Source organism: Caretta caretta, chromosome 16 (assembly GCF_965140235.1).
Source record: "Caretta caretta isolate rCarCar2 chromosome 16, rCarCar1.hap1, whole genome shotgun sequence".
NCBI lineage: Eukaryota > Metazoa > Chordata > Testudines > Cheloniidae > Caretta > Caretta caretta.
Window position 1 is genome coordinate 22,844,400 of NC_134221.1, and position 14,521 is coordinate 22,858,920.

The 14,521-nt window shown below is 37.7% G+C and overlaps 1 protein-coding gene across 9 annotated transcripts in view; it reads right to left on the reverse strand.

Moving 5' to 3' along the window:
- DENND1A (DENN domain containing 1A) overlaps window positions 1–14,521 on the reverse strand; it is a 421,003-nt gene that overhangs the window by 165,451 nt on the left and 241,031 nt on the right. For all 9 annotated transcript variants that reach the window (XM_048822735.2, XM_075120368.1, XM_075120369.1 and 6 more), the window contains one exon: window positions 6,095–6,220. In XM_048822735.2, coding sequence (XP_048678692.1) covers window positions 6,095–6,220 — 126 coding nt within the window. The remainder of the gene's footprint in view (window positions 1–6,094; window positions 6,221–14,521) is intronic.

Below are 14,521 nucleotides of genomic sequence, written 5' to 3' on the forward strand. Positions count from 1 at the left end.
TCACAACTAACTGCTGGTCAAAGTATTGTCTTATATGTCTAGTATGTAACCTCAGAACCTTTGGAATGAGAGGCTCCATGTAATAAAAAGATAAGAAAACATTAGAGATGGTTGGGAATTTTTTCCCCAACAAATGCTATGTCGACTCTGAAACTTTTCGCAGAAAATGTAATTTGAAGGGTTTCTCGGGTACAAGATGGAATTTCTGGTGTGGATGTGGGTGTGTGAGAGAGAGTGACCCACCCCAGAAAAGCTAATAGTTCAATGGTTAGGGATGTGTAAGACCCAGGTTCAAGTCCCTGCTTCAAATCAGGCAAACTAGGGATTTGAATCTGGGTCTCCCACATCCCTAACCACCAGGCTATTGTCAGTCTCTCTCTCCCCTCTGGAATTGTTCCACTTTGTATACATACTTTAAATATTCATTGGGCCAAAGAAAGAAAGAGAGTGACTGAGTCAGAATCAGGCAGAACAGGGACTTGAACCTAGGTCTTCTGCATCCTAGATGAGGTCCCCTAACCTCTGAGCTATTAGTTATTCCGGGATGGGTCTCTCGTCCTTTTTCGTAAACATTTTTGAAAGATCTCATTTTCATTCAGAGGTGGATCAAAAACAAAATTCAACCCCCCCGCCCATTTTTTATTTTTATTTATTTTTATTTTTTTTGGAAAACAGAATTCTTATTTTCTAGTCAGCCCTAATTAACATGTTTCTTAAATATATCATGTGTTTGGGAGTCCATCTTTTGACAAATTCTGGACCACAAAGAAACAATGAAAAAGTAATGATCAAGCAGCATGATCCCACTTTGCTTGCCCCCAAAAGTCTGTGCACACCACATGCACTGATTTAAGTCAGGAAACTGTCTTACAAAATTAGCACTACCAAAAATTAATAGCAGCACTTTCCTGGCAATTATTTTCCTATTTAGCACTCATTGTTCACTGTGTACTGTGATTTTGTAAGAGGTGGAATCTCCACAGATCATGTCTAATATTGCCTAGGTGCACATTTACACTGGCATGCTGAAGAGTGCAATAATGTTAGAAAAGACAATATCAAAGGCAGACCAGGTTGAAATATCTGAAAATATTACTTGCCCTCTTAGAACACTTTTGCCTAAAGCTGCTTCTTGCATTTGCTTTTCAATTTATTTCAAAACACCCAGAACAATTTAATTTGACACTGTTAAATAGTTTTGAAAGTTAACTATAGCAAATGTGAATTAAAACTAAAACTTTCCTCATTTGGAAATGTTGCTATGAAGAGCTTTTTCGGGTGCAGGGTTCTTCCAGTCCACAAACCTCTGTTGGACTCTTGCCAAACCAAAATGCGATTCAGCAGCTGAAGATGTCTCAGTAGTGCAGCACAAGAAACTGAGCTCCTGCCTTGACCAGACCACATGGATGATGTCTGAGTGAATGAAATAGGCTTGAGAGGCGATCAAGATGTTGAGAAAGGAGAATTTTCTAAAGCTGACTGGCAACTCTTCTGAATCTCCTTGCTTGTTTCTTACTTATGCTTGTGCTCTTATAAACAGAGATTGGGCCCATAACGGTTCAAAGAGAGGTGTCAATCTATTCACAGTTTGACTGTATGGGTGGTCAGTCTGGAATTATGTGCTGCACTCTGACATTCACTATGCATCAGGCAAAATTTAAAGTTTTTCCCAATAGAATTTGAACTAATTCCCAATGGACTGCACCCCTCAAAACCATCCCTCTCCACTGAAGTAGATAAGTTATCAGTATTTTACAGAAGAAACCCTGAGACATTCATGGAGTGTATGACTGGGACAGGAGTATGCAGGAAGTCCTTGGCAGAACTGGTAACAGAATCCAGGTCACCTGACTCCTAGACCTATGCTTTAATCACCAGTCCATCAAGACAGTTTGAAAAGTGTGGGATTTGAACATAGCATTCTAGCCAACTCCATCGAGGTGGTTCTAGTATACAAAGCTGCTCTGTTTTCATATAACATCTCTGTTACAGCATCAAAAATGTTATACTGCTATGAGATCACGCATATAAGGACTTAGAAATCGCTGTTCCTTCATATTCCCTGATCTTTGAGATCAGACTAAGAATCTCTTACAAAATAGGGTTTTTAAAACAGATTTGTACAACAGGACTTTTCAATTATGTTTAGAGTTTCTGTTTCTGGGAATAATGTGCATACCAAATGAGGCTTTTTACTTGTTCACATTAGCTCTCCCTAAAAGCGGGAATTGTAGTTTCAAAAGGTGTGTGTCATCATCAACCAATTTTGATATCTCATCCGTAACATTCAGCCTTCAAAATACCAGATGTTATTCCCAGTAAAGCAATTTAAAAATTTATTCTTCTTCATAAAAACCCCAACCTTAACTAGTTAATCCCTCACACATATCCAAGCAGCACGCACACCAATACTCCTAGAGTTGCCTGGCAACTAGTGGGAGGAGTGTCAGAGAGCAAGAAAGGCCTAAACGAATGAGGGGAAGTCGGTGACTGCTTGACATGGATAAAGGAGGCTTACAGCCAGGCTGCCTTGCTGCTTTCACTTTTGTTAATTATATGGATGGGAATTAAAGTAGCTCCTGTTAGTTAATATTTGGTACTTTAAAAAGCATACCATTCACACTTGATACTTTTATGAGCCCTACACAGATAGATCAAATGCATTTATATTTATACACATACCATACAAATATCCTTGCTATCAGAATAGGAGAAACAGACTCAGGTCAGCTCTGTTCAATAGCGTTATTTTTTAACAGTGAATATGTCTGAGTGGAATGATGCTCATTCATTGAGGATGTTGGACAGACTATTTAAAAATCTGATCAAGCTACTTCCTTCCCTCCAGCTTTATGAAAATCCACAAATAATTCATAGTATGCAAAATATTAAGTGCAGAAATGAAGGGGCTGTAATGGGTTTCTGAACAGGGAAAATATAAGGAAATAAAAAAACTATATCTGATCCCAAATTCTGTCTTTTGTTCTAACAAACAGTGTGTGTGAAATGTGTTTACATGCCTGCATACCAGAATTCTATATTCATCCCCAGAGACAGAATGCAGAAGACAGCACCCTTTCTTGAGTCATCACTAACCCATCCATCTCCCATTACTTCAACTCCGCCTCTCGCTATATTATTCCTGCTCCTCACCGCAGCCACCAATTCTCCATTCTGATCCTTGAATGCTCAAGGAAACACAATCATGGATGAAAGCATTAAGGCAAAAGGTACATTCTCCACTCAGCAGGGATTTTCTTGTGCACCTCCCATTAGTCTAAACTGCAGTGGCCTTAATGAGTGCCTGAACATCAGGTAAAAAATATCCCCCACATTTTGCTTTAATTTACCTGTGTGGTAGTCTACTCTGTTTTGAGGAAGGGAATTGCACTCTCACTAAGACTGTTAGAGATATTCTATGGATCATTAAGCTATTAGCCCCTTCCATCCTCTGTGTACCTTCCGGCTCAAACCTTGTGCATTATCGCTAACTTGTTCATAATATCATCTACACAGTCCCTATCTGTCATGGGCCAATAGGACTACATTCATATTCTGTCTTCAGGGGAGGCCAATCACCATGACAAGAGCTTCATAAAACCCTTACATGGGAATAGAGGTACTGCCAGACTGGATCAGATCTGAGGTCAATCTAGTCCAGTAAAGTGTCTCTGACTGTGGTCTGTGCCAAATGCTTCAGAAGACAGTACAAGAACCCCACTGCTCCCACATAGGTCTCCTCCTGGTCTATAATAGATAGAGATTGGCTTAATCCCTGAAGTAGGATTAATATCCCTTCAAAACTTTTTTGTCATTAAGTATAACGACTCTGGCTATTGTTGCTATCCATATAAATATCCAATCTCCTTTTGAATTTTGCTACATTCTTGGTCTCAATGCCTTACTGTGGCAATGAGTTCCACAGTGCAAGTATATGTGGTGTGAAAAAGTATTTCTTTTTATTTGTTTTAAATTTTCCACCTTTTAAATTTCAGTGAATATCCCCTTATTTTTTTGTTATGAGACAGGGTGAACAGAAGTTCCTAATCTACCTTTTCCACACCATTTATTATTTTACATACTTCTATCATGTCCCCTCTTAATCATCTCCTTTCTAAAGTAAATAAACCTAATTCTTTTCAAGTTCTCTTTATACAAGACTTCTTCCAGGCCCTTTATCTCTTCTTCTTCTTCTTCTATTTCCACAACATCCTTTCTGAGATTCAGTGACCAATACCGCATGCAGCATTCCAGCTGAGTCTGCATTACTGATTTACATAAAAGCCTTATAATTAGGGCTGTCAATTAATTGGAGTTAACTCACGTGATTAACTAAAAAAAATTAATTGTGATTAAAAAAATGAACCATGATTAATCACAGTTTTAATCGCACTCTTCTACTCAGTAGAATAACAATTGAAATTTATTAAATATTTTTGGATGTTTTTCTACATTTTAAAATATATTGATTTCAATTACAACACAGAATACTAAGTGTACAGTGTTCACTATATATTATTTTTTATTACAAATATTTGCACTGTAAAAATGATAAACAAAAGAAATAGTATTTTTCAATTCACCTCATACAAGTACTGTAGTGCAATCTCTTTAACATGAAAGTGCAATTTACAAATGTAGATTTTGTTGTTACATAACTGAACTTAAAAAGAAAACAATGTAAAGCTTTAGCTCCTACAAGTCCACTCAGTCCTACTTCTTGTTCGGCCAATTGCTGAGACAAACAAGTTTGTTTACATTCACAGGAGATAATGCTGCCCACTTCTTATTTACAATGTCACCTGAAAGAGAGAACAGGCATTCGCATGGCACTTTCGTAGCCAACATTGCAAGGTATTTCCAAGCCAGATATGCTAAACATTCGTATGCCCCTTCATGCTTCGGCCACCATTTCAGAAGACATGCTTCCATGCTGATGATGCTTGTTAAAAAAACCAAACACATTAATTACTTAGTTACCGAACTCCTTGGGGGAGAACTGTATGTCTCCTGATCTGTTTTACCCGCATTCTGCCATACATTTCGTGTTATAGCAATCTTGAATGATGACCCAGCACATGTTGTTCATTTTAAGAACACTTTCACTGCAGATTTGACAAAACGCAATGAAGGTACCAATGTGAGATGTCTAAATATAGCTACAGAACTCGACCTAAAGTTTAAGAATCTGAAGTGCCTTCCAAAATCTGAGAGGAACAAGATGTGGAACATGCTTTTAAAAGTCTTAAAAGAGTAACACACTTTTGCAGAAACTACAGAACCTGAACCATCAAAAAAGAAAATCAACCTTCTGCAGGAAGCATCTGACTCAGATGATGAAAATGAACATGTGTTGGTCCGCACTGCTTTGGATTGTTATTGAGCAGAACCCCTCATCAGCATGGATGCATGTCCTCTGGAATGGTGGTTGAAGCATGAAGGGACATATGAATCTTTAGTGCATCTGGCATGTAAATACCTTGCAACGCCAGCTACAACAGTGCCATGCGAATGCCTGTTCTCATTTTCAGGTGACATTGTAAACAAGAAGAGGGCAGCATTATCTCCTGCAAATGGAAACAAACTTGTTTGTCTGAGCGACTGGCTAAACAAGAAATGGGACTGAGTGGACTTGTAGGTGCTAAAGTTTTACATTGTTTTGTTTTTGAATGCATTTTTTTGGTACATAATTCTAAGTTAGTAAATTCAACTTTCACGATAAAGAGATTGCACTACAGTACTTGTATTAGGTGAATTGAAAAATACTATTTCTTTTTTTTTACAATGCAAATATTTGTAATCAAAAATAAATATAAAGTGAAGACTGAACACTTTGTATTGTGTTGTAATTTAAATCAATATATTTGAAAATGTAGAAAACATCCAAAAATATTTAAATAAATTGTATTCTACTATTGTTTAACAGTGCGATTGTGTGATTAATCGCAATTAATTTTTTTAATCACTTGACAGCTCTTATAATATTCTTGGTATTATTCACCACCCCATTCCTTATGCATACAAACATCTTACAGGCAATTTCCACCACCGCTATACATCTGCATTTATATTAACATATTGATGTCCTACTTACGGGTTCAATTTTCAGTGCATTTCTGTAGCTCCCAAAGAAAGAGGCCTGCGCTTTTAGGAATGCTCTTGCCACACCATCCCCAGTAGTTGTGGAGACTTTCTTTAATCTGTTCTTGAGTGCAGAAACCTGTAAGTACACAACAGTCCTAGATCATCCTCATAGCATAAACAAACAACTTACTGAACTGGGAACTAGCCAAAGAAGTTTCACCAAGTGTCCCAGCATCTGCTGCACGTGTGAGAAAGAATGACACAGAGTACAAACCTGGAGTTTTCAGTCCTAGGAAAATTGCATTTTCAGCTACTTGTTTTGGCCCACTAGCAGATGATCACATTCTGCTTGGAAGCCTGCAGGCAGGGCTGCAGGAAGATAAGGACATGTTTTTTAAAGCCTGCCTTACTTATTGTTAAATGTTTAAAGCTATAAGGATTTTGGTGTCCTTTTGTCCAGTCTGTATAGTTGCACATATTCCCCCTCAGGACCCACCAATGAACTTCATTCCCTTACTTTCAGCATATAAGAACAGTCATTGAGACCAGTATCCTGTCTCTGACTGCAACCAGCAACAGATGTTTCAGAGGGAATCAAAAGAATAGGAAAACTTATCAAATGATCCATCCTGTCACCCAGTCCCTGCCTCTGGCAGCTGCAGGTTTAGGGACACCTTGAGCATTGAGTTGCATCCCTATGCACCTTGGCTAATAGCCATTAATGGACCTATTCTCCATGAATTTGTCTCATTCTTTTTTGAACCCACTTGTACTTTTGGCCTTCAAAACATCTCATGGCAACATGTTCCAAAGGTTGAATGTGCACTGTGTGAAGAAATACTTCTTTTTTGTTCGGTTTAAAACCGCTGACTGTTAATGTTATTGGGTGACCCTAGGTCTTGTATTCTGGGAAGGGATAAACACTTCCCTGTTCACTTTCTCCATATCATTCTTGATTTTAAAGAACTCTAGCATATCACCCATTAGTAATCTCTTTTCTAAGTTGAACATTCCCAGTCTTTTTAATCTCTCCTCATGTGGAAGATGTTCCATGCCCCTCATCATTTTGGTTGCCCTTCTCTGCACCTTTTCAAATTCTAATATATCTTTTTCAAGATGAGATGACCAGAAGTGCATGCAGTTTTCAAGGTGTGGGCATGCCATGGATTTATATAGTAGCATTATGATATATTCTGGTTTATCATCTATCCCTTTCCTAATGGTTCGTAATATTCAGTAAGCCTTTTTGACTGCTGCTGCAAATTGAGCAGATGTTTTCAGAGAACTATCTATGATGACTCCAAGATTTCTTTCTTGAGTGGTAGCAGCTAATTTAGACCTCAACATTCTGTATGTCTACCTGGGATTATTTTTTCCCATGTGCACTACTTTGCACTTTTCAACACTGAATTTCATCTGCCATTTTGTCGCTCAGTCTAGTGAGATCCCTTTGTAATTCTTTGCAGTCAGCTTTGGACTGAACTATCTTGTGTAATTTTGTATCATCTGCAAACTTTGACACCTCTCTGCTCACCCCTTTTTCCAGATCATTTATGAATATGTTGAATAGCACTCATCCTAGTACAGATCCTTGGGGGGACCCCGCTATTTTCCTTTCTCCGTTGTGAAAACTGACCCTACACTTTATTTCCTACCTTTTAACCAGTTACTGATTCATGACAAGATCTTCCCTCTTATCCCATAGCGGCTTAGTTTGCTTAAGAGCCTTTGATAAGCGACTTTGTCAAAGCTTTCTGAAAGTCCAAGTACACCATACTAACTGGATCACCCTGGTCCACATGCTTGTTGACTCCCTTAAAAAATTCTAATAGATTGGTGAGACATGATTTCCCTTTACAAAAGCTGTGTTGTCTCATCCCCAACACATTGTTTTTATCTATGTGTCTGATCATTTTGTTTTTTACTATAGTTTCAACCAATTTGCTGGGACTGAAGTTAGCCGTACCATCCTGTAATTGCCAGATCACCTCTGAAGCCTTTTTTAAAAATAGGTGTTACATTAGCTACCCTCCAGTCATCTTTTACAGAAGCTGATATAAGCAACACATTACATACCACAGTCAATAGTTCCGGAATTTCATATTTGAGTTCCTTCAGAACTTTTGAATGAATATCGTATGGTCCTGGTGATTTATTACTGTTTATCAATTTACTCCAAAACCTCAATTGACATCTTAATCTGAGAAAGCTCCTTGCGATTTGTCATCTAAAAAGAATGGCTTAGGTGTGGGGATCTCCCCAATATCCTCTGCAGTGACCAATGCAAATAATTCATTTAGCTTCTCCACAATGGCCTTATCTTCCATGAGTGCTCCCTTAGCAATCTGATCATCCAATGACCCCACTGACTGTTGGGCAGGCTTTCTGCTTCTGATGTACTTAAAAAATTTTTTTGTAGCCAAACCAAAGGCGAGTGAAAGCCTCTGCAATTATTTCAGTTCTGGAATTCACACAACAATGGAGGACAGTTGTAATTAGTTTCTTCTAACTAACGAGTTATTAGGAAGAGACAGATATTACAAAAAATCTACAGACCAATTTATTTATTTTTATATTTATATTGTCCCCATACACATGCACACAGCTGAATGGATTGACAGTTCCTCTTGCTTCATTTTAGCATCTGTAAGAGCCTCTGCATGCTGCTGAAATGTTATTTTGAAATTTCCAAAAGGAGGAGTCCCTAATGACTCACGGCAGATATCCCTGCGCCTCCTACAACCACCACATGCTCTAGGAGCTAGTCTTCTTCAGGGTCTAAGCATGTCATTGTCACAAAAGAACATGCATTTCAATTAGACCTGGCTGAAATTCATCATTTCCAGTTTGCGGGAAATCAACCAGAGAGTTTGTTAAAAAAAAGCAAAAGCTCTCTGGATCACTAGGAGCTGCTAAGTGAAACTGACATGATGTATTTAAATTTCACTGCTGCTGTTTAATAGTGGGCAGCTGTGAAACCGACATGATTCAGATAAGAAGTTGCTAGGGATCCCCAGGTCTACCAACTCTAGGGAAGCCTGGCCACGGTGAGTGCTCCAGCACTGGGAACCTCATGACTTCCAAATTCCTGGATCAGCTGACTCCCCAGGCTGCCCAACTCCAGATGTCCCAAGAGTCAGGTGGTCCAAGGAGCCAAATGGCCTGGGAGTCTAGCTAAGTAGTAGGGAGTCTGGAAGCCCTGAGAATTCTGGCTTGAATTAGGGGTCACTTTGCTTCCAGGCTCCCTACTATGATGCCAGGAATCTAGACCTTGAGAGCCATAGTTTGAGCCAGGGCTTCCACACACCCAGCTCTGGTGGCAGGGAGCCTACAAGGGCAGGAAGCCTACATGGTGGACCTGCGCAGGAGCCATGGATCTTGGAAGCCTGGAAGGCTCCCCAGCAGCCTGCCAGCAGAGCTGGCAGGGAACCAGACAAGGTTCTATTGGAACTCTGATAGCGATTTGATAAAAATCTGTAGAACCTGAAGTGTTTTTGGGGTTCCATAAATTGGCATTTTTCGATGAAATTGTTTCACTGGGAAAATTTCTGACCAACTCTACTTTTTACTCTACCATTTCAACCATAAGAAAGATAAAATGCTGCTGTATGAGGCAAATATGCACAGGTGATATTTAGTTACAATTCAAGTCAGATTAAGGGAGCATGATATCGTGAGATGAGAAAGAATTAAGGATTTGTAAAAGTCATGTACAACGTTTGATGAGGCATTATACAAGATACATCATCCCTGTTATTTTGGCCAGACCGGATTACAGTACATATTGTAGTTTAGATGCTCTTTTTATTCAACATAGAATTGTCAACATGGTCCCTTTGCCTGCCTAGAGTAATTCTATAAAAACAAGTATAGAAAAACATTTGACAAGAAGGTCATTAGTTAATTAGTGCAGGAACAAGAAATCATAAGCAGGCCCAAAGATCTGTTTTCTCTCTCTGGAGCTGAAGTATCAGATTATTAAAGATTTTTTTCTTTTTGTTCTTTGTGAATGGTACTGAATAAAGTTTAATATTAATGCCTGCCATATAAAAGAAATGACACAAATATTTTATAAGTGGTTTATAAACGTTTTGGGATAGATATGTAGCTTTATATAAGTTTATTCTAAAAAAAGCTAAAATATGTAAAGAATAAATTCTGCATGCATGTAGAACGCCTATCACAATAGGTTCCCAATCCTGATTACATAGTACAAATATGAAATAAAAGATTTTTGAGGATATCCAGACTGAGTCACCACACTCATATCCCTTAATGTATTTTAAAAGCTTGAACTGAAATTCTAAATGAAATGTTTTTATTCAAGTAAAAAAAAAAAACCTTATAAAAATGACAAAAGCATCTCCCAATGACAATGGTGACATTTCCATCCTTTGAAATGGTCGATATCAACTGAGGCTCTTTTCTTCCTGCTTCTCAAAGGCTCTACACCACCTGTGCGTCAGATTATTCCTCACTTAACCTTCACTGCCCTTTCTCTTTCATACTGGAGGTGTTTAATTACCTTAGATTCACAGAGCTGCACTTCAGGTGAACATAGTCCTAATGGTCTCATTACCATTTACACAAAGAAATGCTCACTGATAGTAACTAAGCAAATATCAACTGTATATCCTCTTACACAGGCAAATTTAAAAACTATCGAAGCATTCAGGTTACCTGAATTTTCTTTGGTCTTCTCTCCATACTCCAAGGGCTGCAGTTTTGAAGAATTACCCATTGCCATTTTCTGTACTTAAAATTTTCTCATATATAAATAGGATGTGACTCAGTTTGCTGTCTTTCCTTTTTAGTGCTTGCAGCTCAATAACTTCTGAAGTAAGGTTGAATATCTACATACTATTGTTACTGACAGCATTTTTGCTTTTCAAACACAAGCAGAGAAATAAGTTTAAAAAAACCTCTTCACACATTAATGTTTAACTTGCTGTGTCTGAGCTGCAATGACTGCAGCCAAATCATTAACAAATAGTTTCATCAGCAGCAATTTTTGGTGTTGAAGACGCTGGGACAGGATAAGTTCACTCTTTGCGCTTGTCTTCACCACAGAGCTAAATTGGCACTGCTGCAAATGATGCAGCGGCATTGATTTAGCAGGTCTAGTGGAGACACGCTCAATAGATGGTAGAGCGCTCTCCCATCGATTTCTGTACTCTGCCTCAACGAGAGGCGGAAGCAATGTCAGTGGCAACACATCTCCTGTCGACATAGAGTAGCGTGGACCCCGCAATAAGTAGATCTAAGCTATGTCAACTTGAGTTACGCTACTTATGTAACTCAAATTGTGTAGCTGAAATTGACCAGTAGCTGTAGTGAAGACAAGCCCTTTGAAACAGATGTCACGGAAGTGAAATTGGTGAAAAGACAGAAGATGTAGGAAGGAGTACTAATACCACATACTCCTGAAAGAGACTCAGCTACTGCTTCCTTTGCTTTACATGACATAGAATGCCACAGCTTAAGACAGAAAGATGTCTCACCGATGGGATGGGGGTAGATTTCAGAGTTCAAATAGGTGTAGGAAACCAACAGTCCTCTTGATTTACAGAAGAAAATGAACAGTTGCAAGCAATTCATACTGATAAATACAATAGAAATAGCTATATCATGTAAGCCTAAACATTAAAGCCTTCTTTTGTTTCAGCTTTAGGTGCCATCTTGAGATACTTATTGGGACAATACTGTTGGCTGCATTCCGTGCAACGATCACTAATGGAATCTCACCCACGAACTAATTCCTCTCCAGGTTATTTTTAGTGTTGAGATTCTCCTGCCTGCTGGATTAGGTATGACTGGCCATACTTTCTGAAATAGCCCGTCAGCTCACATGGTATGAACTGATAGTTATGATTTTCCAATTTATCTTGAAGATCTCCATGTTTCTTTCCAGGGATCATAGATCTGTGTCCCAACCTCCTCCATGTCTCTGAAACTCTACCAAAGGATGTCTGTCTTAATTCTTTTGCTACCAGTGTCCATTGCTGCTCAGAAGACAAGCTTTGGGGTAGAAAAAACCAGGAACCATAAGGAAGTCTGAGGATTTTTAAGAGCACTAGAAATACAATATATGCATTGTCTCTGTGTAATCCTGTTTATGGTCTACTTAATGAGTGGGGGCTTGGCCTCGCTGAACAGTTTTTCTTGAAACTTGCAATTCTGCTGTCTAATTTAAGCATTTGCAATTCTGCTGTCCTAGTTAAACATTCACCTTCTTTCTAATTTTTCTTTGTTTCTCAAAATCTAAAAAGGTAATGTCTTTTTCGCTGGTACATGCTACAATATGGATTGCAGGAAATGTAACACATACTAATACGTTTAACTTGCTTGTGTCAAACTTTTGTTCCAGATACAATTACAAAGAGATTTCTGTATATTTATTTTTAACTTTTTTTGAAGCACTACAGTGATTCTGTCATAAGAGGACTAATATTACTATTACAAACTATAAGATGGAGAATTAAGGAAGTGTCCAGCAATGCTTATAAATCCAAATGCTATAGTTTATGTCAACGATCCATGCATTAATGAGCCTTTAAGCACATACTAACATGATAGACCATAACAGTTTTAGTGGGTCTATCATGTCCATAATCTATGGCTCATTTCCTTTAATTGAAACCATAATGTCCCCGAAAGAGCTGGCTCTCAATAGGCCAAATGTAACAACAGCTCCATCAGATTTTCAAGTTTGAACAGGATACAAATAAGCATAATTCTTATTTTCATCTGTAACTCACCCATGTTTGAAAGGCCAGGTAACCGCTGTAACTTTTATTTTCTTGGCTTTTGCTTTCTATGTTAGCATAAAAATAGGTTATTTTAATTTATGTCTCTCTTAAAAGATTGCACTGCAGCTACATCTTGAAGATATCTCATAATCAACCCAGAAAAATTGTTAGTGTGTTTTTTTATTAGTGTAAACTTGGGGAAAGATGCACTTGATGCTAAAGTACAGGAATGGCAGTCAGAAGATCTAGATTCTATTCCTGGCTCTCTGACAGTCTTGTAATGTGGCCTAAAGCAAGTTATAACCTCTCTGCATCTTAGGTTCCTCATTTATGAAAGAAGTAGAATAATGACATACCTCACTGAGGTGTTGTGAGGCTTAATAAATTAGCATTTCTAAATCACTTAGATCCTCAGATAGACTGTGTTAACTATTTACTGATAAAGAACTGCATTAAAAAATTAAACTCATTCCTGTGTGGTATGTATAAGAGGAGAGTTTTAAGCCTCCTTTAAAATTAAATTTAACATGGTACTACAGTGTGCTTATTTTATGGATTCACACTCATTTCAATCTAGTCTACCTCAATAACCACTTTTTAATATAAAATAATGTAGCTTAAATAACAAAGCATTAAAAATAATGTATTTAGAGAGACTGATGAGTGAACAAAAGTAAAGCTGCTCCTTTGTTTACTTTAGAATAAATTAATACATAAAACAAAGTAGACTGCATAAACTGAACTATTGGTATTCTGCCTAAAGAGATGGTAATGCTTTTTCATTTTTTGTAATAAGATGGTGACCGCTCAATACAAAGATTATTTCTAACCAAACAACCTACATATATACATACAGCCTACCCTGGGAGTGTTTTTAAGAAGATTTTTATACTTCTGGCAGTTCAGGTTTAAAGGTCAGATTGAAACTATCACCATGTTTCAAAATGCAATCTGTGCAATGCAGCATAATGAAATGGTTCAGTAAAGGTGCTAGTGGAAATTCTTTTAATTAGGTCCAAGGCTTTTCAGCTGTCAACATGAATAAAGAAACATTCTCTAGCAAACAGAAAAAAAGAAAATATAAATGGAAGTTACCTTTCAAAAATGGATTTGCAATTGAGAAACAGAAGTTAGTATTGCTATGATAGCTCAAAAAACATGTTTTAGTTCCCACAAAGTAGAGAAACAAACAGTAAAGTGTAAGAGCATCTAATTGTGAAAGTTTGCTAATGAATGGGATATAAATACAATGCAAAAAATAATTTACAGACAGCCAAAAATAATCAGAAGCCAATTGCAAGTACTCATAAATACATATCATGAGTAAGATCTCCTTGGTGCAATATACAAGGCACCTCAAATCAATGGCCTTAATCTAATAAACATTGCACAATGAAAGATTAAACTTAATATTTTTATTTCTTGCACTAAAGTAATTATACCTTATCATATGAAGCTCTAATGTCTACAACTAAGACTCCAATGAGACACTCTTATCATTTGAAATACTTAAAAATAAATTGATAGGGGCTGTACAAAGTATATAAAAGCAGAAAAACTGACTCCTTCAGCCATTGCTGTAACTCATAGAAAGGTATGTAGGAAACATGCCAGCAGCAAATGCAACTGGAAGATCATCACAGTTCTTAATAAACCTCCTTTCTTAATATTGGCAATTTTAAAAGGCA